General features: G+C 40.2%; 1 protein-coding gene across 2 annotated transcripts in view; it reads right to left on the bottom strand.

The window, feature by feature from the left end:
* Window positions 1-14,712, bottom strand: part of NVL (nuclear VCP like) — a 1,985,423-nt gene that overhangs the window by 1,492,527 nt on the left and 478,184 nt on the right. For both annotated transcript variants that reach the window (XM_044058761.1, XM_044058752.1), the window contains one exon: window positions 7,384-7,656. In XM_044058761.1, coding sequence (XP_043914696.1) covers window positions 7,384-7,656 — 273 coding nt within the window. The remainder of the gene's footprint in view (window positions 1-7,383; window positions 7,657-14,712) is intronic.

Here is a 14,712-nt window from a genome sequence, read left to right on the forward strand (position 1 = left end):
ACATGGTAAGCCAAAGTGAAGTGCAGAGAACTGATAATGCATAGATCCTGTCCTGAAGCATAGATATTTCCTGCAAGAGTCTCTGATAGGGATGTGCAGATAGGCTTCTTTTAAGTCTAGTGTGGCTAACCAGGCATATTTGGCCAGCATAGGAAGAAGCTGCTGCAGGGTGTGCATTTTGAATTTTGGTACCACCAGGAAGGTGTTTAGAATGGAAAGATCTAGAATTGGGAGCCAAGTGCCCTCTTTGCTGGGTACCAGGAAAAGTCTGGAATAGAACCCTTGACCTATCTGTTCTGCAGGAACAGGTTGAATTGCCCTTATAGAGAGCAGGGATTGAACTTGTTTTTATGCCTCTGCCCACTGCTTTACAGGAAGGTCTGGGAACCCTTTTGGGGTTGGTAGTGAATGGAAATAAAATGTGTAGCCCTGGGATACAATGTTGAGGAACCATCGGTCTTTGGTGATGGAAGTCCAGGTTTTTGCATGATGGGCAAGTTTTCCTCCTAGGGGCACAAGCAGTTGGACAGAGGTGGGGAGTGGAGTTGAGAAGTCATTGTGAATTCTTTCCGTAGGGGGTGGCTTAGCACTCCCTGTTTTTGAAGTGGAGGCACTTCATTGCTTAGATCTCTGTATATCCTGAGACTGTAGATTGGGGGGGGGGGTTGTTTCCCCTGGGTCTAGTTTGAGATGGCCTTGAGGTGGCTGGAAAGGACCAATGTTTTGAGGGTTAATGCCTACTGAATCTAGGAGGCTGTACTTGCAAGAAGTCTTTAACTGTCTGCATAGATTTAGCTTTTTCTTCCATCTTTTTAAGAACCTCTTCTGCTTGATGCCAAACAGATTGTCCTTGTTCAAAGGAGCGTCAAGTAATTTTGATTTGACATGGTCTGGCAAGGTCTGCTCCTTATGCCAAGCATACCTTCTCAGTACAGAACCAATGACTGCTGCCCTGCAAGATGCTTCTATGGCGTCAAAGCCACATTGCAAAGTATGCTTGTTGACTTGGCTTGCAGAATGCATAAGCTCTTGTAATTCTTTATTTTCTGCACAGTCTGTAAAGGTAGCTATTTTTTGCTTAATAAGTTCCATAATATGTTGTGGGTACTTCAGCATGTGAAACTGGCAATTCAAAGCCCTAATGGCTCGAGTTGCAGAGGTGTATACTTTCTTACTCCGTCTAAAGCTCTGGAATCCCTGTCCGAAGGGGTGGGATTCTTAGCTGTAGCTGCTTTGATACTTTTAGGCCTCTGGAAGATGACCTCTGGGTCAGCAGTAGGATTTTTGAAAAGGAATTTGTGAGAGTCAAGAACTCTGTAGTACCAGTCTCATTTCCTAGGAGCAGGGGGTAAGGTATCAGGAATTAAACTGGATTCCAAAAAGACATCATCCACAATATCCAGGACTGGGGGTATTGCTAAGGCCTATGTTGTGGCAAATCTAGAAATTCTCTGAGTCTCTTTTTGGATTGAGGATAGTCTTGGCATTCCCAGTGGAAATGCTCTCTTAAAGTATATAAGATTTCACCAAAAGAAAAATCCTCTGGAGGAGAAGCAGAGGGAATGGATTCATCTGCATCTGAATCCTCATAAGCACATAAAGGCATGTCTTCATAATCAGATACCTCAGAGTAGTCGGACTCTTGGTCTGTTAAAGGTGCCGGGGACAGGTCTCTTTTTCTCTTAGCAGGGGAAGGTTGACTTCCCCTAATCAGCAAAATAAGGTCTTCTGACATTTTAAACATTTGTTGCTGTGACAAGGAACCAGGTGCATGAGTTTGGGTCACTGGTTTTATAGGCGTAGTGCGTACTCTTGTCCTTAGAAACTCAATAGTTTTAGACAGAACTGAAGATGCAAAAGTAGTCGAAGTAGAACTTCCTCACAAGCCGGTGCCTGCTCAGCGGCTCCGGACCCATCCAAGGTAGAGACATCCACAGGTTCCATAGTCAAAGAAGAGTCTCATGGCATACCGGATTCCGAATGGGTCTCGGTAGAGGCCTGCGAATCCAGTGAAGTGGGCATCAGGGGCTGCAAAAGCGCTTTACTGAGTACTAGCGACTAGCTTAACGAAAGCATCACTGGCAGTTTTGGATTTGTGCGGTATGTCTCTGTCTTTATCCTTACATTTTTTCAGAAGATCGGCAGTCAGATGGCTGACTGAAGCCATTTTGGAATATGGAGATCAAGAACAAAAGTATTTAACAACAACAAGGGCCCGACGATGAATAGTCCGGGCACTGAACAAGGCACAAAACCAACAGCGAGGTATGTCGTGGTCTGGGCCTAAACAGGTGACGCAGTAAGAATGGAAATCTCGGTGTGGTATTTGCTTTCCACAGGCAAGACAATTGTTAACTTTTTCTGACATTGGTTAGAGCAAGAAAAAAGGATCCCCAATGGGGTACTTAGCTTTAGAAGACTTCAGGGTAATTCAATTCGGAAATGAAAACTCAGGTAGCGGCCGACCGGCACTTATGCGAATTGCTTCTGCTTCGGGTTCCTCAGCAAGAAAGACTGATGTAATGGCGTTGGCTGCCTGTTTTTATACCCCTGATGGCCCAACATCAGAGCTGGAGCAACAGCAACCAACGCAGAAATACTAAATCTCTGGTATTCCGGCGGACTGAAGGCTTCCTGCAGGCAGATAACACAAGTGTGATGATTGCAACAGTGAAACATGAACATTTTGCTGCATTTAATTTGTGGGAAGAGGCAGAGAGAGCACATGAAGGTCATCCCCAGCTGCTGAAAATCCGCTGAGTTACTGATGAGTTGAGGGTCCACTCGTGAGGGAGCAAGATGGATCTACTCAGCTTGTCTACTAGTATGTTGGACTTTCTTGAGATATGCATTACAATTAGAAAGTGAGAAGATACTGCCCACTGCCACACTCTCATTGCCTCTCGACACACAGGATAAGATCTGGTTCCTCTCCATTTGTTGATAAACCAGCTGACTGCCATATTGTCTGTCTGTCTTGTCTGTATGGTAATCACACCTGAGAGAGAGAGTCCTGAAATGCTACAATGCTAGGAGGATTGCTCTCAACTCCAAGATACTGATATGAAGACTGGCCTCTATCTGAGACCATGTGCCTTGGATTGCCCTTCCTGGATAATGTCCCACACCCCAGCTGGGAAGTGTCCGTGGTCACTATTGGCTTGGGAAAAGGGCAGAATTAAAGGTCATCCCTGTATAACAAGTGGAGACTGTAGCCACCAATGGATGTGTGTCCTGCAAATGTTTGCTAGACTCACTGAAAAGGATAAGAGCTGTTCTCTGACTGCCAAGTGAACTGCCAGGGTCAGTTCATGGTCACTGTGGCTTGGGAAAAAGACAGAATAAAAGGTTGTCCGTGTGTAACAAGTGTAGACTCCAGCTACCAAATGATGTGTGTCCTACAAATGCTTGTTAGACTCACTGGAAAGGATAAAGGTTGTTCTCCAACTGACCACTGAACTCCCAGGGTCCACTGAAAGACACACACATAAAATCTGGCCAAAGGCACTAACATGATAGAAGCAGCCAGGGAACCTAAAAGATTAAGGACTAGTCTTGCCAGTATCTTATGGTAGGCCGGAGGTTCTAGGGTTTGTTGGTGAAGAGGTAACATTCTTAAAGAAGGAAGCTTCATTATCTGAGATTGTGTGTCTAAAGTTTCTTTGATGAACTGCAGGGACTGAACTGGTCCATAACCTGGACTTTTTAAATTCACTGTGATTCCCAAGTCTGTTTAGAGTTGAAGCAAGGAGGCCCTGGCTTGAATGAGTATATTTCTGATAGGGGTGGTGATAAGCCAGTTGTCCAGGTATGGGAATACACAGAAACCTTGCAGTTGTAGATGAGTTGCTACTACTGCTATATACTTGGTGAACACTCTGGGGGGCTATGGTGAGTCCAAAGGGCAGTGTTCTGAATTGGAAGTGATTGGCTCCTAGCTGAAAGTGAAGACACCCTCTGGATCACATGTCCATCTTTATATTGCAGTACACATCCCGATTATCAATCAAGCACATCCAATTATCCTTCCTTAGTAACAGAAAAATGGACTGAACCATAACTGACTGGAATTTTGTTTGTTTCATAAACTTGTTTATTCCAACTCCACCTGCACTAAACACAAAAAAATCAACCCTCTCCTATTCTGTGCTAATAGTATCCCCCCTTTTCTATTCAGACCCTGTAGAAATGCCATAGGTAAAGGTATTTTATTGGCTCAGCTAGAATATTGTCTTTCGCCAACTGCTACGTCTTCTAAAAGCAATATATCCACCATTCAGTCCATTTCAAATGCCATTTGCGGATTCGTCACTAACCAATGAAAAAGTTATCTATCTACCTGTGAAACAATATCCTGACTTTCTACTTGCCTCTCAATTATTTAAACTTAGCAAGAATTACACCTTCCCTCCATTAGCTTTCAGACTATTCAGAAATGCACCAAGATACCTTAGACATCTTAACCATCTTAACCATTCATGTCCTCAACTCCAAACCCCCAGAACTAGGTTTTGCTATACAGACCATGCTTCCTCAGTACTTGGTCCCAAATTATGGGGATGTCTCCCCTGTTTTCTTAACAATCATTCCTCTTACCCCACTTTCTGTTCACAAATAATAGCACTTTTCAAGACTCTAGGAAAATACAACTGCTATTTCTCTGGTCATATAACTTAACCTATTAATTTCCTTTTTCTGTCTACGTACCTTGCTCTGACGCTTTTTGACTGAGATTCTCTCAGCATACCAACTCTGTTGCCACTCTATATTTAATGCATGTATATACTGTTTTTTTTTTCACTCTGAACATAATGTCCTTTATCGACTGACTTTATACCGTCAAGCCAACTATGATAATCACTTTGTATAAAATGTATGTGTATGTTGCATTTTGTTATTCTCTCTGTATATAATATGAATTTATTATGTTTTTTATGGGCTTAGACTGAAATGGTTCCAATAGGATCAGTGTTACACCCTGGTTAACAAATTCAAAACAAAATAAAATAAATATTGGCTATAACAATTATTAAAATACTTTGAAATGTTTTATAACCGCTCCTGTGGAATAGAGGTGTAAAGCTCTGACTACAGCCCAGCTGATCTGGGTGTGAGTATAGGCCTGGGCGACTGACAGCACAACAGTCAGGGATAGGCATGCCCATCCTGGGTGGGAGGACGTCCATTTCTATCACCTTCTTGGGGGGAGGTGTGGTTCAAAGTGGGCAGCTGCCCCCAAACACAAGTGATGAGCATGGCAGGTGGGGCAGGGAAGTGGGTAGGGCATTTAAAGAACCCCCCCAGGATGGAAATGGAGATGGCTTCAGCCCTCAAGATGCCCTTGGGATCCACGAGTGGCCCCAGCACTATCACAGCAAGTCCGGGGGTGGTTAGGAGACAAGCTGGTAGACCTTGCATAAACATAGGGTACGGAGGGATGGGCCAAGGGGGACCAAAAAAGTTTTAATTTAAAACAACAGTAATATATTTCATTTTTTTAAATTTATAATAAAAGTAATGAACCTGATATAGCAGGTTACATCAGGTAACTAAACATTCTGTCACCACCTGATTAACTGACAGCCCATATCACTGAATAGACATAACATGTTCTAAGAAGGTGATCTCAGAACAGGCTGTTATATTAAGGGGTGTAGTAAGTGTTAGGGACTTGCCCCACCGCCACTTCATCCAGGGCTGCAAAGCAACAGTTTTCATGCTCTGAATTTTAATGAAGCTCTCAGCCAAATGACTGAATACATCAATTTGTCACAGCATTTACCGTTAAAAGTCTCAGTAGCTTAACAGGTAGTACACTTAACTTTGCTGCTGGAAGATCAGAAGGCTGAGAGTTCTTTTCCTATGCCAGGTAGGTGGATTAATTTTTACAATACTGACACTGCAGACCAGCATAAGGAGAGGTTGCTCCACTCCTAACTGTAACATCCTTCAGATGAGATGTTAAACCAAAGTCCCGCCTGCCTGAGCTGGTGTTAGCGCAGGTGGATGTAAAACATCCTAAGGCACTTATCGAAAAGAGTAGAAGCTTCCCAGCAACCTTGCCAAATTTTTCCTCTTCAATATGCATAACACCTCAGGTCTCCCCTAAAACGGGGGCATAGGGTTAGTGAAACTAACCCAGTCAAAGACATCCTTTTTGTCATGTTCTCCACTCTGCTTTTATATTTCTGTTCTGGGGCATTGCAGACCTGTTATAGAAGGCATCAAAATAAACAATAGCACAGTCATAACAAGGCTGTCTATAACCTACGAAAATAGCCAAATACTTAATTTTAAAACCAAGAATTTAAGTAAATATCATCTATTTGTAATGTATGACTTAAGATGTCCCTTAAAAAAACAGAGAAAACATATTTATTTTAATGAAGTAAAACAGTTGTAGTTTTCATATCTTATTATACTTATGCTGTCCTGTGTCTCTTCCCCTTCAAATTTACTTCACATAGAAAGGGAAGGATACACTCTTCTTCCTCCTTTATCCCACTCTCCTCCCATCCGCTTTCCATTTACAAGTTGTCTACTAGTCTAATAGTTCAACATATAGGCCTTGGCTCTTGGAATCCAAAACATCTAGTCACACTATATAAAGCTGAGGAGGTATTTGCCTCCTTGTTGGATTACTTACTATTTTACACTTATTACATGTGTTTATTGCATTAATTACTTATTTTTTGCCTTATATCTAGACTTTTTGCACCTTTTTTATGTATGAGATCTTTAGCAAATTTCACAGACTTCTGTCAAGCGAATTTGGCCAAAACAATTGAAGTTCAACAGAACTGATGTATGAATATTGATACAATCTCAACCATATATAGCTTTGCAATGTGAGCTTTAACCCATTAAAAAAATCTGCTCCTTATTAATGATCCAATGGAAATACCGTCCATGTTATGCAGACATTTATATTTATATAGCATTGTAAGATGCATAGAACCTTGAATATTCTTTAACTACATTTCATCTGATCTAATGAACTGTATACTCTAGTTAAAAGGTCAGATGTTTCAACAACGGGTTGGGAGGGTGGCCTAATGGTTAAGATGTTTGCCTTACAAACACAAGGTGCAGGGTTTGAGTCTCACAAGGGATAATTGGCTAGGCTTACAATGGCTTGCAAGGGCAGTTAGCCTAGTACTAACCTATGAACTATGAACCTATGAACACTTGTTGATGGGGGAATGCAATCTGATGAATAATTACAGCAGATTCAATCCTGCAACTTCACAACACAATGCAGGCTGAATAAAAGCAATAAAATGCAATTTTAATTATCATGCCAGCTAGCAATCTTAAATACAATACTTTGCAAAAGTGAATGCACAAGTCTGAATAAGTCATAATAAACCAATGGTTTGTTACCCGAGGACTCTGGCTCGGATTTACAGGTCTGTCCTCATCATAGATATCAATGAGAATGCAATCTTCTTCTTTTTTTTTGCAAGGTGTTTTATCAATAAACCAGCTCGGTCTTTGCATCTTTGGAGTAGTCCTTGAAATGTCAAGAATCTTATCAGGTATGGACAAAGCAATACTAGCATCTGCTGCCTCATTCTTTGTGATATCAAGTGAAGAAGAAACAGGATTTCCTTTTCGATACAGTGATGTTAAAGAATTGTTCATGTGATTTGTAGGCTAGAAAATAAAAACACAACATAGCAAATTAATCCTTAATGTTTGCAAAGGTCTTTCTCTTGATATATACATAAACTCTTGGTAATGCATTGTTATTGAGAAATTTACTTATTTATTTATCACTTTGTTGACCAGGAAAGTCCAACTAGGACACAGCCTATTTTCAGCGAAGTCCCGGGGAGAAATGCTCCAGACACATATCTTTGGATTATGGGAGGAAACCGGAGTACCCGGAGGAAACCCACCCGAATGCAGGGAGAACATGCAAACTCCACACAGAAGGCACCCCAGCCGAGAACCGAACCAGAGAACCTCTTGCTGTGAGGTGACAATATTAACTGCTGTACCAATGCGCCACCTTTAGTATGAAATGTTGACAATCATCAATTTTCTTTTCTAGTTGTGATCAATATTTCATGACAAAGCTAAAGTTTTATCTTGCTATGATGAGATTTAGTCATATGATATACCATTGCTTATTACATTTAAAGAGAAACCAAATGTCTGCTGAAGGAAGACTGACTATGCTAAATGTACAGTTACTATACAAGGTGCATCGCATTTGTATTTCAAGATCGGTCAGGAATGCATTTACTTTTTCAGCCCTCGTAGCTAAAACTGAGATTTTCATCTGGTGTTTGGGCACTCCCATATAACTTTAACCAATCCATATTACTTAAAAGGGAAAACTCGGGGAGCTGAAGTTTATATATAGAACTTAATGCTACAACTGTTTTTAAACGTATCTTATCCTATACTGTCTGAATCTGAAAAGTAGTTTAACAGTGGTGTGTATGTCTGCATGTATTTAATGTCTGAATTTATTACTAATGACACAATACACTTTGCTCTTGAGACCTGCAAGTGAAATAGATAAAATGAAAGGGAATTTGCAATGTACAGTTAAAATTATTAAAAGGCATACTATTAAAATGGCCAAGTATATGAAAATGAAACGGAATTTACAATGTACAGTTAAAATTATTAAAATGCATACTATTAAAATGGCCAAGTACATGTTAACGACAACTAGAAAAAGTCAATAACCTATTCAGTCTGTGGATAGTAGGTATCCTATCTTGCAGATCCCAGAAGTTCTATCACAAAGGGTGGAATGAAATAAAACTGCATTCCTGTCAGGATACAGGGAGCAGTCCGACAGGTAAAATATTCCTCAAGTAATAAAGAAGACACTAGGAATAAAAACAGATCTGCCGAATTAAATGTTTCCTAAGGTCTGCTCTTACAAAGAGGTCATACAAAATATCTTTTCACTACATCACTGCATCAAACTAAAAAAAACAAAGGATGCATAAGGTAAGTATGCCAATTTAAAAATAGAGAATGTTAGTATTTGTGTGAATGGGAATGTAAGTGATTGTGGAATAGGTGGATGTTTTAGCATAGTGTGCGCAAATTTACTTAAATGCAATTCTAAGTAAAGTCATGTGTGCATGCTGTCTGTGTCAGAAGGAGGAAGTTGGACTGCAGAAGGTGTGTTTTGGGAGATAAATTGCAAATGTTTCAGATATAACAACCTTCATCATCATCATCAACCTCTGTTTCCCATTTTCTACATGGAGTCGGGGTGTTGTGTCAACTACTGCCATCTCTCTGTAATCAATGCTACTCTCCTGCCTGCTTCGATACTCTCATGCCTGACTATCGCAAGGCTTCTCTCACCCAACCCATCTACCTCTTTGTTAGACACTCTTGTTTTCTCTTGCCTTCTTCCTGTCTGTCCCAAATGTTCTTCACCAGATTTTTTTCTGCAAATATGCCCAAACCACTGTAATCTATTCTCTTTCACCTTTTCTGCTAATGGAGCTACTTTGGCTTCTGCTCTTACGTCATCATTTCTTCGTCAGTCCCACAGTACGTGTCCTACCACCCATTTCAGACACTTGATCTCCATCACCTCTAGCTTCCTTAACTGCTCTGCCTTTACTGCCTAGATTTCTGTACCATACAGTAGCACTGGTTACACCACTGTTTTGTAAATCTTACTTTTCAGTTTCTTTAGAATTCTTCTGTCATACACTATTCCTGACACTCTGTGCCAGCTGGCTGCAATCCCTCTGATTCTAGCTTTGACCTCCTCATTCAGATTTCCCTTCTCCTCAACCACCCCCTCCCAGATACTTAAAACTGATAACCTGTTCCACCATCTTCCCTTCTATCTCAGTTCTCAGCTTCTTCTGAATTCCACCAGTTGCTGCCATTACAACTGTCTTATCAGTACTCAGTTTCATCCCATGCGCCTTCAATTTTACATTCCATTCCCCTACCCTTTGTTGAAATTCTTGCAGAGAGTCCTCCTGTAATGCCACATCATCTGTATACAGCAACTTTGTTTATACGTCCCCCATTGACCTGTTTGCTAATATAGTCTAATGTAGTCCATCACCAATATGAACAGCAGTGGGCTCAGAGTTGAACACTGGTACACACTCACTCCCACCATGATCCACCCTTTGAGAAAGAACACTGTTCATACTTGAGTCATTGGGTCCTTGTACATAGCTTGCACTAATTGTACCAATGTTAGGGCACTTCAAACCACTGCAGGACTGCCCGAATCAGCTTCCTTAAGACCTTGTTATATAATTTATCCAAGTCTGGGAATGCCCAGTTGGACTCTTTCCTTCCTCATCTCTAGCTTCTTTATAACTAAGTGTCTCACTGCAAACATCAGTCAGTTATGCTGCATCTTGATCTGAATCCAAACTGATCCTCTCCCATCTTACGTTCTACTAATGTGCATATTCATTTATCAATCACCCTCTCCAGAACTTTCATGCAATGTGACAGGAGTTTGATATCTTACCCACAGTTGTGAATATCCTCTCTGTTCTTGAACAATGGCACTAATATGCTTATTCTCCAGTCATCTGGTTTGTTATGGGGTGGAAGTGTGTGTGTTTACAGATTAGGTTTGGAGAAAGGACAAGGAAGGGGGACAGATTTAATGTATTGTGTGAGGATATCTGTGATGGATTGGGAATGTTTCTAGGTTAGGGTTAGAGTATGGGCTAAGGAAGGGAATGTATTTAGTTTGTGCAAATGTCATGCTGTATGTGGTGTGTTTTTGAGTGTTTTGTGAGGTGGTAGTGTTTCCAAAAGTTTTTTTTTCTAAGGTTAGGTGTATGTTTGGGATTAGAACACATCAGTAAAGTTGTGCATGTAGGGAAAACTCCAACCCTTCCCCTAACCCCAGCTCTACATCTTAGAAAAACCCTTTATGTAATACTAGCACTATTCAGATAAACTATGTTTGAATGTAGTGCCAAGATTTTGGTTACTGGATCAGAAAAAGAAAAAGTTTATTTATTTTCAGTCTTTCCTATTTTCATTGCTTTTTATTTTTGGTGAAGTTAGTTTTTGAACTGTAAGCATCAGCCAGCTGTTTTTCAATGCTTTTGTATTTCAATCATACCTGTCAACCATACCGAATTCCTCTGTATTTACCGGTTTTGAGGGCAAAATAATGGGGTGCCACGAATTCATGAGTGGCCCCTTTAATTCTCAATTTTTTATTATTTATTTTTTTTGTTTGTTTTGTTTTGCAACTTGAAATTTGTAGCTGACATGACCACGCATCTCCAGCATACAGGTGCGTGCATGATGACATGAGTTACTGCCTGTTGGACTCTGTGTCTGTGATTATTTATTTTAAACTGTTTTGGAGGGAGGGAAATAGGGAATGGCAGCTGTGTACAATTTTTGCAGAGCACCTAACCACCCACATCTGCCTCAGCCTTCAGTTAAGAAACAAGAATTGTATTTTTAATTTTATCAGGTACGATCGCCGTTTTATTATTGTAAGTGCACTCTGTTCTTGCTTACTCTTATCAGATACGCTGCCAGCCTGTTTTGTTAACTGCATTACTTAATGCTTACTTTATCACTGTTGCTTTTGGACTTTATTTTAAGGTGCAGCATTTATCACCGTTGTTTTGGTGTGTGTACGGAGTTCCAGCCATTCAGAAGGTGCGGAAGACATCTGTTAAAGTACAGTCATTCAGAAAGTGCATTTGGCATTCAGAAGGAAGGTGTGTGTACTGGCCTGTTTTGTTATTGTAAGTGCACTCACTCCTGCTTATTCTTATCAGATACGCTGCTGGCCCGTTTTGTTTAGTGCATTGCTTACTAGTTGTATTTTAAAGTTGCTTACTCTTATGAGATACGCTTCCAGCCCATTTTCTTAACGGCATTGTTTACTTTTTTATCAACAGTGTGTGTGTGTGTGTGCAAAATATCGCAGGTGAATATACCTGCTGGCTAGAGTTACACAGGCTCAAACCCTGTACCTTGGGTACAGGTAGCAAGAGCCTATATTCCCTACCCATCAACACTTGTGAAAGCTGTGCAAATTTTTGACTCATATTTTTTTTCTGTTCCTCATAAAATTTGTGGTTTTCTGGTTTTCTGTGGCAAATCAGTCAGTGAGGATTGAATTCACTAAATAATGACAGGCATTTGATTTTTAGACTTCATATTCTTCAGAAAATGCATGGTAACACAAAACTTTTTATTCTAGCAATTTTCTAAGTTTATAAGATCAATATTTGAAATGTATCCCTATTTTTAGGGCTGTATTGGCTTTGTCCATTTTTTTGTGGTAAGAGGTTGACAGCTACGGGTAGAACTGAATTCACTAAATGATTGCCATTTAAGTTTCAGTCTTCCTATCTTCCAGGAAACGCATAGTGGTAAACACAACATTTTATTCTAGCAACTTTCCAAGATTATACAAGCTATGTTTAAAATGTGTCCCTGGTTATTGGGCTTTTGTCCACCCCACCCCCCCGATAAATCTTGGCTTTTGCCAGATTTCTTGTGCTGCAAAGTTGAGAGATACAGTTGAGTGTTGAGTGGATTTTACAAGGAGCTGTGCTTCAGGGGAAGAGAAGTTTAGTGCTGCTTATGTAAAGTCTACTTGCAGTGTTAGTAGCACAACAGGTAGAATACTTGCTTTTGATGCAGAAGGCTGTGGGCTCTAACCCCACAGTATGTAGGGTGCATTACTGATACTGTACTGTGTTGTACTTTTAAAGGGGGTGGATGCTGCAGTCTTGAGAATGTCCTCTTTGGTAGCATTATCTAGTAACTATGAACCTGTTATCAATTTGTCATCCATTCCCTATTGCAATATTACTAGCTTATCATTTGCTTAATGTAACATTGGCAATTTATTCCTCAAGGGCAACAGGCACTTTATTTGTAGATTAAACAATGAAATATAAAGTTGTTTGCTAGCAGCAACCTCCTCATTAGTTACAGATCTCTTTAATGTGAAATTATTTAGATGACTTTTACTTCTTCAGAGATTGTGCATATTTACCAATACTGGTGGATTGTAGAAGTTTGAGTAGACTTTTATGATGGAAATGTTCTGAATTGGGCAGTGTTGTCATTATTGGTTCATTGCTTACTGGAAAAATGTTCAAAACAATAAATTTAAAACATGCTCTAACAACTGTACTGTATTATACTAGGAATATAATTTAATACCATCAGGAAGGTGTATCAAAGAACACATGTATGTTTCATGTATAACTGGCCAATGATTTGAAAACAGCCCAAAGGTAATCTTTACCCATCACTGGCCAAATGTATTTTCTTTGAATGTGGGTTGAAATGCTGTTACAACAAATGGGAGTTTCAAGGGCAGAGAAGTTTAATGCTAAGTCTATTTTCATTGCGAGACTGTATTGGTGCGTTTAGCAGATGTCTATTAGTGTTTGCACTGTAAAATTGAAAATAAAAATTTTACATGAAATCCAAATCACTGTAAAAGTAAAGCAGTACTCACATTATAGTGTTTATGATAAATAGGGTGAAATTGCCAAGTAATGGGACACTGGAATAGCTGCAAGGAGGACGGCCCCATTCGACCATGATTTTGTGAGGGGGGAAGGGTGACAAACTGACAGCCCCAGGTGGCAAAACTGTAGCTACGCCACTGATCAGTAGGCCATGGAGACTGACATTTGGACAGCCTAGCAAACTATAATATTGTTTTGCTAAGATTAGTATATTGCCTACCATTAATTGCCCTACTTTTGACGTAACCCCCTACTACCCTGCAGCAGTCTTAAGAGCTTTGCAACTGCTGCCCTCTGGAAATGCATGGGATTTTTGCCCATACACAAACTCCTAACAAAGTGGCACACTGCTCTTGCAGCACAGAGCTCACAGGCTCTTGATGCAGCAACTGTGTGACTGAGCCTAGGCTGCCTCCCTCACTCCAGGATGTCAAGACAATGTTGGCTGCTTGCTCCCAAATGGCCCCTCCAGCATCCATGCTTCTAATCAAACCCAGGTTGTCTGGGGTATAGTAAGAGCCTTGTCCCTCTGTTCCACAAGGCTGCTTTCCACTGCTGAATTTTGGGGAAACTGTTTATGGCTTGAACAACTAAAGGTTGTCTAATAAATGTATGTCTGTGGTAACTATATACTAGAGCTGCATTTTTGAATTTAAGGTGCTTCCTGAAAAAGATGTAACGAAAAGTCCTGTTGTAATATAAACCTTACGAACTGTGCTTTAAGAGAAGTAAAACCAACAAAATATTAAGAACTGGATCACCAGGAAACACAGCAAAGCATGGCAGAGTTCAGCAAAGTTGTCAGCAGCAAGTTAGATAAATCCAGGCACAGGAACCAGAAGAGCGATATTCAAGTTTAATAAAACAATCACAGCAAAATTAATTTTGCAGTAAAAATGATGTTAAGCATGCGAACGTATTGGAAAAAGATTTAAACTTTGTACCAAGAAGAAGGGGAGACTTGCTGGTGTATTTACAGACTTGAAATTACTTACAAGGAAGATTAACTTAAGCTTGTGGTTTAAAATTTCAGATCCACCTAGCACTAGCCCATTTCATAGGTCAAGTACCTTTAACTCTCCTTTAAAATCAGAAGATGCCCTATTTGAGAAAATATGTGAAGTAAACATTAGGAAAACTTTGAGTAAAAACTGTCATGTAAATATTATATGCAACTTAAAACGGGAGGAAGCCCAGGTTTTACAAGTGTGTAATACCAAAACCATCG

The sequence above is a fragment of the Protopterus annectens genome, chromosome 1.part2 (genome assembly GCF_019279795.1).
Source record: "Protopterus annectens isolate FY-2018-M chromosome 1.part2, PAN1.0, whole genome shotgun sequence".
In the NCBI taxonomy this organism is placed as follows: domain Eukaryota; kingdom Metazoa; phylum Chordata; order Ceratodontiformes; family Protopteridae; genus Protopterus; species Protopterus annectens.